This window comes from Lathyrus oleraceus, chromosome 3 (assembly GCF_024323335.1).
Source record: "Lathyrus oleraceus cultivar Zhongwan6 chromosome 3, CAAS_Psat_ZW6_1.0, whole genome shotgun sequence".
NCBI lineage: Eukaryota > Viridiplantae > Streptophyta > Magnoliopsida > Fabales > Fabaceae > Lathyrus > Lathyrus oleraceus.
Genome location: NC_066581.1, coordinates 134,306,568 through 134,315,286, shown reverse-complemented (window position 1 = coordinate 134,315,286; position 8,719 = coordinate 134,306,568). Strand labels below are relative to the sequence as shown.

The following is an 8,719-nucleotide window of genomic DNA, read 5'->3' as shown; positions in this document are numbered from 1 at the left end:
ACTTGTTTTTCTAGTTCTTTTCACCTATTTTTGATAAATGCATGCAAGAAAAGTCTAACAGATCTTTCGTTACTTTTTATAGATAAATTAGAGAGTTTTTGTAATGATTACTTGTGAAATAAGGCGATAAGTGCCTACCTATTGAACTTAAGTCTGACACTTATCAATAATCTCAATCCAAAATCAATCACACGGATTTTCGTATCTTCCGCCGATAAACCTATGGGTGTACATGAGCCAGTTTGGGTTGGGTTTGGCCAAACCCAATACCCAATCCATATAGGGCACTCTAATTTTGGTGAGGTAAAATAATCACCCGCCACACCAATGAGCCAATTTGGGCAAATCCACTCATTTTTGGGTTGAGTTGTATTGGATAGTGGATTGCCCAAATATATTTTTTTGTTTTTTAGTATTAAATGACAAAATAATGAGTCATGTTATTTTTTTATAAAAATTATTCAACGTTTTTATCTTCTTAAAAAAAGTAGATAACATATTTTTACTATTTTTTCAACATCATAAATAGTAAAAGATACATCAACTAATAAAAATTATCATAAAATAATAACAACTAACTAAAGTTGCTTGACATAAAAGCGTATTAGCATTAAAATAACCAAAAGTGAAATATCCAAAATTAATTAGAGTCATAGTTCACTAAAATAGTAAATATTCAAGAGATTAAAATTGCAACATCTAAATAATATTCATAAAAATCATTAAATTTGTAAATATTAAATATAAGATTAGTGGATCAACAAATTTTTTGGGGTTGAGTCCGATTTTACCAGAAACCCAATTTTTTAATTGATTTTTTAGTTTTTAAACCCATGTCCACCCAATTACCCGACTTAAATCACTTTTATGGATTTTTTTGATGAGTTTGATCAATTTTTTTGTGGGTTGACCCAACTCATGTACACCCTTAAATAAACCATCAAATTCTTATATTCACCCTATCATATAAAAAGGGAGAACACACTCTCAAGTAATTCGAATTTGAATCTCATTTATTTTATCTCACTCTCGTACTGATTTAGACGTTTGAGTGCTAACCTTTCATTCAATCTTTTCTTCACCGTATTGGAAGCTCGAACCGATTGTTGTAATCCACAACAATCATTTATCGATCAATTAAGATATATATATATATATATATATATATATATATATATAATATATATATATATATATATATATATATATATATATATATATATATATATATATATATATATATATATATATATATATATATATATATATATATATTTGGGAGTGAGAAAAAAAATAATTATCAACCCTTAGATCTAAATCAATGGTTAAGATTAAGAGTTTTTTTAAAACTAATCATGTGCTTATCTCTTGTAGACCAATTCTCCTTATATTATTTCCCTTTTCATCTTCTCTTTGTTCTCTCTTCAAACGGCCCATCATCTTCCATGAATGAAAACTCAACATGACCCCAACAGACATGCAATTTCTGTCAGTGTTGCACCCACCGCCATAGCCACCGCTATGCATGTTGAAACGAAGTTATGTCAAGTTTTTCCATTGCGAAAGTTGCTTTATGGTGCCATTGAAGATCTTTGAGCTTCAAACACTATTGTTTCCCTATTCTTCTTTAATCAATATTCAGTTTTTAGGACATCATTTAGTTATAGAATACCTTTGCTTAGTTTCCAGATTTTTCTATACTGAAGTTTTTCGGAATTGTATAATCAAAATAAATTATTTTGGAGAACAGTATATATGTTAATTTGTAAATATGTAAATTTTGAAATGAAAGAATCATTCTGTGAGTGAGTTATTTTACACTAAAACTAACTTTTACTTTTTGGCGGATTTTCACTTTAATCATCTTTTTATTTTTTTACAAGATTCACTTCAACTATCTTTGAACGGTAAAAATGAGAATTTACCTTTGGATAAAATTGGAATTTCATGTTTGTATGGGGCTGAAATTTGGTAGCATAACAATTGACTTGCAATTCTGCGGCGATTTACTCAGTTCAGTCACCATCTTCAAATTTCCAGAGCTCCTTACTGTAGATCTCTGTTGTAACAACAATGGCTCTAGCTTTAACTGTTGGAGTTTTCGGTGCTCTCGTTATATTTCACGCCGCTTATTCCACCATCCAGTGTAACCACACCTTTCTGTTTCTATTTCTGCTTTAAGCTTTCAACTTTTGAATTCTCGTTAATTTGTTTTCATCTTACTTCATTGTAGATAAGAGCTTGTTGAAGATTACTGAAGAAGAGTTTTCAGCACCTCCTTTTAATGTAACCTAGTTAATTAGTTAATTTTGAAACTTTTTTTTTTAATTGGTTTTGTGTTTGGTGTTTTTGAGTTAGGGTTTTATGTGATTATGATGATGCAGGTGGTGATTGAGCTGTTTGTTGGATTGGTGCTTTGTTTCTGGGCTGCGCTAACTGTGCCTGGGAAGTTTTTGTCCATACACCCACAATCTGATGAAAACAGGTTTCTTCTTCTTATCTATCCCTTTCTATATTAGGATCATTCTATTTAATTATTTAGGGTTCTTGCTTTAATTGTTTGTTTTTAGGTTGCTTTTGTTCTGAGATATTTGTTTAGACTAGTGGATGTGAATGATCTGTTAGGAGATTTTGTCTGTTATTTGGTTTGAAAGATTTACTTTTATGTTAGAGAAGGGAAAAGACCCATAGATTTTGTGGTAAAGAGAGTAGATCAGATGGAGAGAATTCAAACAAATAGAGAAATAGGAAGACCTAGAAAGACTATAAGAGAAGTTATTAAGTAAGATCTCGAGATTAATGATTTGGATAAAAGCATGGTTCTGGATAGAACAATATGACGAAAGTTGATCCATGTAACCGACCCAACATAGTGGGATTAGGCTTGGTTGTTGTTGTTTTTGTTACAGAAGGGAACTATAATAATGTTCAAAGTCAAATAACTCCTAAAATGTACTATACCTAGCTTGAGTTCTCATATTAGATATTGAAGATTTGTCTGTTTTGCCTTGATTTACTTCTGTTGATTTATTTGAAGCTAGTTTTGTTCGTAGAGAATACTTGACAGAGAGGAGTGGAGCTAAAAAGTAAAAAATTAGTATTCCCTCCGTTTCTCATTGGCCGTCGTTTTAGAAAAAATAAAATATTCAAATTGGGCGTCATTTTTTGTGCTTTAAACATGGTTAGTTTTTAAAAATTTTACACAGTAATTGATAGTATTAGACATTACTCTCAGCTCATTATACTCCACCACTCACTTATGACAAGGATTAAACCCCAATGGTTAGTAAGAACGTATTTTAAATTTTTTACACTCATTCATTCATTTATTATTTTTGTTATGTGTGGAAAACCTTATATGACGGTCAAGGGTCACCTAGAAACAGATGGAGTGAAACAAAAGAAGAAAAATAAGTGGTGTTTAAGTTTTGACTTATGAGGGAATGGAAAAGTTTCACTTTATGCAATATTTTGAGAAGTTGAAAGCAAGAATAATTTGAATCCACTTCAATCATTGTTACGAGTTTTCACTTTGAAAACAAATGGATATGATATTTCTAGGTAAGAAATATGAATGAATAGCCAACATTCATTAAGTTGGGATAAAATGAAGACATACAATCTTGTTTTCAACAAATAAGACTACATTGTCGAGTAATTTGGTTATCTATGATTTTATTTATGTTCAATTTCACTTGTCTTTAACTCAAACTAAAGGCACACTTATTTAACTTTACGAATGACATACCAGTTGTTCTCTGGTATACTTTTTGCGATATATCTATGCCAAACAAATCCTTGGTTTCCTATCATGCTATATATGAAATTGACATGTCTTCCTTGATGGTTTATGAGGATTCTACTAGTGGCGTGGTTTGCATATATGAACACTACCAAATGATCATTGATATGTTCTCATTGTATCGGCAAAGTCCATTATTTTGCTATGGGGCATTTAAGCACCATGTGTGGTTTATGTTCACCTAATGCGTTTTTGAATAATTCCTAAAGGAACTACGGAGCAGTGTTAACAATAGCGGAAAATAGACTGTTACAATTCCGCTACGCAATACTGCTACACCACCACTACAGCCACTATTCGACCACATATGGTAGTAGATAGTGTGTTGCAAACAATAGCAGTTTGTCCTAATTCCTCTAAGTTAAAGTGTTACAGTGCCGCTATAGCTGCTATTTAACAACACTGCTATGATGTTCTTTTCATTCATACATGATACATCATAGTCTATTGTCAAATTAATAGCAGCTAGGTTTATCTGACTAAAATGCTCAGTACTGACATCATTTGTCAAAGAGAGAAGGGACAAAGGAAAAGTTAAATATGCTTCAGCAGATCAAGCATTGTTCATCCCTTAGTTTGTTATATGAACAAAACATTACTAATTAATTAAATTATCATTGATGTTATTCATTGTATTGACAAGGTTAATTAATTTGCATTGGACGACTTAAGTTGTATTTGTCAGGTTTTTTATTTATAAGTCATAACTTGTTAGTGGACCGTTGGCGGTTGGGTTTGATTTGACTAATATTTTCAATATTGACATCATTGATCTTAAAGAAAAGGGTCAAAGGAAATTGTATACTCTCTCTCTTCCTTGGGAAGACTTATGCTTAAGCTGATCAAAGCACTGAGAACCTTCTTCACATTAATATGAAGCAGTTTATCTGAAATCTTCTGTTTGCAAGGCTTTGTAATTTCATTTTGTGTTCATAGCTAATGGAAGTATAACTTGTCATGGAATTATTTGGATCCTTATACCAGAATTGCTTCCAATTCAATGCAGGATTGTTTCTTTACCTGCCAACCTAGACTTCATGATCTTCAACCACCGAGGCAAAGTTTTTCCCCTGGAAACGGATTTGAAGCTGAAACACTAAGAACTCTAGGTATATCAACTATCAAGTGTCATTATCCCTCGTACGTGCAAGAAAAATACTGTCTCATAATATGAAAGAATTTGAATGTGTTTGATATAACTGTTGGTTGATGTATGAAATTCTGTTGTAGGCTTATGCTTATCATTAGTCAATATTGGCCACTTAACCTTGTAATTTTGACATGATGTTATTACTTGTACTAGTACTATTTATGAAGAGCCACCTTTCACTTTGACCATACATTGATAAGTTTGAATTCAATTTTACACGAGCATATAGTTGGGCTGTCCAAAATGAAGTCAAATTATCATTATGATTTGGATATCGCATTTAAGATTATTGTTGGCCGTGTACATCGTGTTTAAGGTAAAATTTGGGAGGATTTAGAACGATTATTTCAGAATATACCTCAAGGAGAGAAGCTTTTTTTAGGAGGGGATTTTCATGGACATGTAGGTAGTGTAGCAAGAGGTTTTGAGAGCATGCACGGGGAGTTTGACATAGGGGAGGTGAATGCGGAGGGTAAATCCATCTTGGAGTTTTCGTCGGCTTTGGATCTTACTATAGCAAATATATGGTTTAAGAAAAGAGATGAACATCTTATCACATATAAAACTGGAGGACATATTTGACTATCCAACATAGAGTTTTAATTATGGATGTAAGAATTAAGGGGTGAACAAAGAGAGAAAGTCACATGGAAGCGCCAAGGATCAAGTGGTGAAATTTGAGGGATGAAAAATAAGAAATTTTCCAACACAAGATCTTGGACAAATACAAGGAAATAAATTATATGTGGAGTAAGATGGTCCAAGAGATTATAAAAGTGATTAAAGAGACGTTGGGTGAATTAAGACGTTTTTGACCTAGGGGTAAATGATCATGGTGGTAGAATGAAAATGACCAAATGAATAGAGAAAAAAAAGATTGTTTTAAAGTTTGGTCTAGGCGTAAAAATGCTGAAACATGGGGAAAGTACAAGAAAGTTAAGTATGAGACCAAGAAGACGGTGAGTGAAGAAAGAATCCAAGCTTTTAAAGGATTATACCAATCTTTAGGAACCAAGAAGGGAGAAAAATTTATTTATAGGCTTGTTAAGAGAAGAGAAAGAAAGACAAGAGATTTGGAACAAGGGAAGTGTGTTTAAAATGAAGAAGACAAAGTCTTGGTTCAAGAAAAAAATATATAGGATATGTGGAACATATTTCTATAACCTATTTAATGAAATATATGATATCTTAATGGACTCTAGCAGACTCGACATTAGAGAAGCAATTTGGAACTAAAATTACTACCATCGGATTCAGAAACAGGAGGTAAATGAAGCTTTGAAAAGAACGAGTAACAGTAAGGCGGTCAGATCATACAACATACCTATTGAAGTGTGGAAAATTCTTGGTGATATAGGTATTGAGTGACTCACCAAACTCTTCAATGAAATTATGAGATCAAAGCGCATGTCAGAGGAATGGATAAGAAATACCTTAGTTCCAATCTATAAGACTAAGGGGATATACAAAATTGTACAAAATTGGTTTACCCTACCTAAGCCCATACCCTTTTTACCTTAATTTTAGATGTACTCACAGAACACATCCAAGAGCTAGCATCGAAATGCATGCTTTTTGTAGATGATATAGTTCTTCTTGGAGAAACGAATGAGGATTTAAATGAGAGGTTGAAAACTTGGATGAGCTTTAGAAAGGCATGATTTTCACTTAAGTAGAAGTAAAGCGTAGTATATGATATGTAAGTTCAACAAAAGAAAAAGCGTTTCTAATCTAGAGGTGAAAGTTAGAGACCATATTATCCCTCAAGTAACACAATTTAAATATCTTGGGTCTATAATACAAAATGATGGAGAAATAGAAGGGGGATAAAAACCATTGAATTCAAGCAGGGTGGTTGAAATGGAGAAGAACATAAGGTGTTTTATGTGATGCAAAAGTACCGTTCAAGTTGAAGGAAAAGTTTTATCGGACCACAATAAGACCTGCGATTTTGTACGGGACATAACGTTGGGCAATTAAAAATCAACACGAGAATAAAGTAAGTGTAACAGAGACGAAGATGTTACGGTGGATGTGTGGTAAGACTCGACATGATAGAATTAGAAATGAAAATATTAGAGAGAATGTCGGATAGCGTCTATAGTGGAAAAAATGATGGAAAATAGACTTAGATGGTTTGAGCATGTAGAGAGAAGATCAGTAAATTTTGTAGTAAAGAGGGTAGATCAGATAGAGAGAATGCAAACAATTAGAAACAAATAGAAGACCTAAAAAAACAATCAGAGAAGTTATTAAGAAAAATATCGAGATTAATGATTTGGATATAAACATGGTCCTTAGTATAACATAAGATTGATTTGGCCTTATATTAAAGACCGTGGAGAGGGGAATTTCTTAATGCAACCTATATGTTACTTAGGCACCACGTGAAAATACTTAAATGCCCCCAGATTTTGAAGATGCATCTCCGAACGTACCTTGAAACGTTAAATAAACCGAAGATGCATCTCCATAACAATTTAAAACATACACTACATCACACTTAGAAGTCATTTTACAAGTTTATTGTACTAGAGATGCATCTCCGTTTATTTTATAGAGATGTATCTCCGTAACCTATCAAAACAGAATAATACATGTGACATACCCTAATTTTTAATTCTAAGATCCCACATATCATTTGCATCATTGCACACAAACAACACCACCTCTTGGTCCATCTCACTCTCATCTGTGGGTTTTGCTTTTGCAGGGATCATCAAGCACCTCTTTGTTGGTGTTTTACCTTTGTGTTTACGTGATTATCTGCTTATCTAACCACTAATCAAAATAGAAAAATATCTGTTTTATTTTTATTGTGCAAGGTAGGGCTTTTCAATCAAGGGTATCTCAAAGTTTTGTTGCTTACTTCTCAAGAAAAGTCAAAGGTTCATGTGTTTATTTTCATGTCTTCTTCAACAAGTAACTTCAAGCTTTGAGAAGTTTAATCAAGAGACAATCAAGAAAATCTTATTTTGAGTTCATATGATCACCCATGTGCTTTGAAATGCAAGGAAACGTCCAAGTACACAAGCCTGTTCTAAGTGGTTTGACCAAAAAGTCAACATTTGAAGTCAAGGTTCCAAGGATCAGAATTCCTTCAATTCTCAATATTTTTGAATGCTTCTTTTTGCATATGACTCTTCTCAACATCCTCTACAACTTCTCTTTACATGATAAGAGTCAATTATGCTTGGAGGATCATTAAAAGTTTGGAGACATTATATGTCATTTGTGGACTTAGTGAAATTTGACCTATTTTCAAGTGATTTTTCCTTAACTTTCAAAGATCACATCTTCTTCAATTTTTAATATTTGAGGCTGATTCGTTTTGCACAATGTCATTTGTGATACCCTCTACAAGTTTGCTTCAAGGATCAAAGTCAGAATATGCTTGGAAGACCATGGAATTCATTGAAATATTACAGGTCATTTTCATCCATGAAGCACTCGAATTTTTCCAAGTTATATGATCAGTTTTTCATGCCAACTTCAACATGACATAACTTTATGCTAAAGCATCCAAATATAACCTTTCTTGGCATATTGTAATCTTTATCATAATGTCAACACATTGCAAAAGGAATGAGATCAAAAGGCCTCCTGAGTAGGGTGCCCCATTGGGTTGAACATGGGTGACTTGTAACCGAAGAAAATACCATTGCCCGAATTTTGAACTTCACCAATCTCAACTACAAGCCAAATTAACATGTGTTTTGGACCTAAACATGTTTAAAAAAGTCTCTAGAAGTTAATTGACCCTCAAA

The 8,719-nt window shown here is 32.8% G+C and overlaps 1 protein-coding gene across 1 annotated transcript; it reads left to right on the top strand.

Moving 5' to 3' along the window:
• The first annotated feature begins 1,425 nt into the window (after positions 1 to 1,425).
• On the top strand, positions 1,426 to 5,142 carry LOC127125792 (membrane magnesium transporter). The gene is made up of 4 exons (XM_051054612.1): positions 1,426 to 2,146; positions 2,234 to 2,286; positions 2,385 to 2,485; positions 4,809 to 5,142. Exons 1-4 carry the CDS (start codon positions 2,074 to 2,076, stop codon positions 4,900 to 4,902), a joined length of 321 nt encoding a protein of 106 aa, XP_050910569.1. The 5' UTR covers positions 1,426 to 2,073; the 3' UTR covers positions 4,903 to 5,142.
• The last annotated feature ends 3,577 nt before the right edge of the window (positions 5,143 to 8,719 follow it).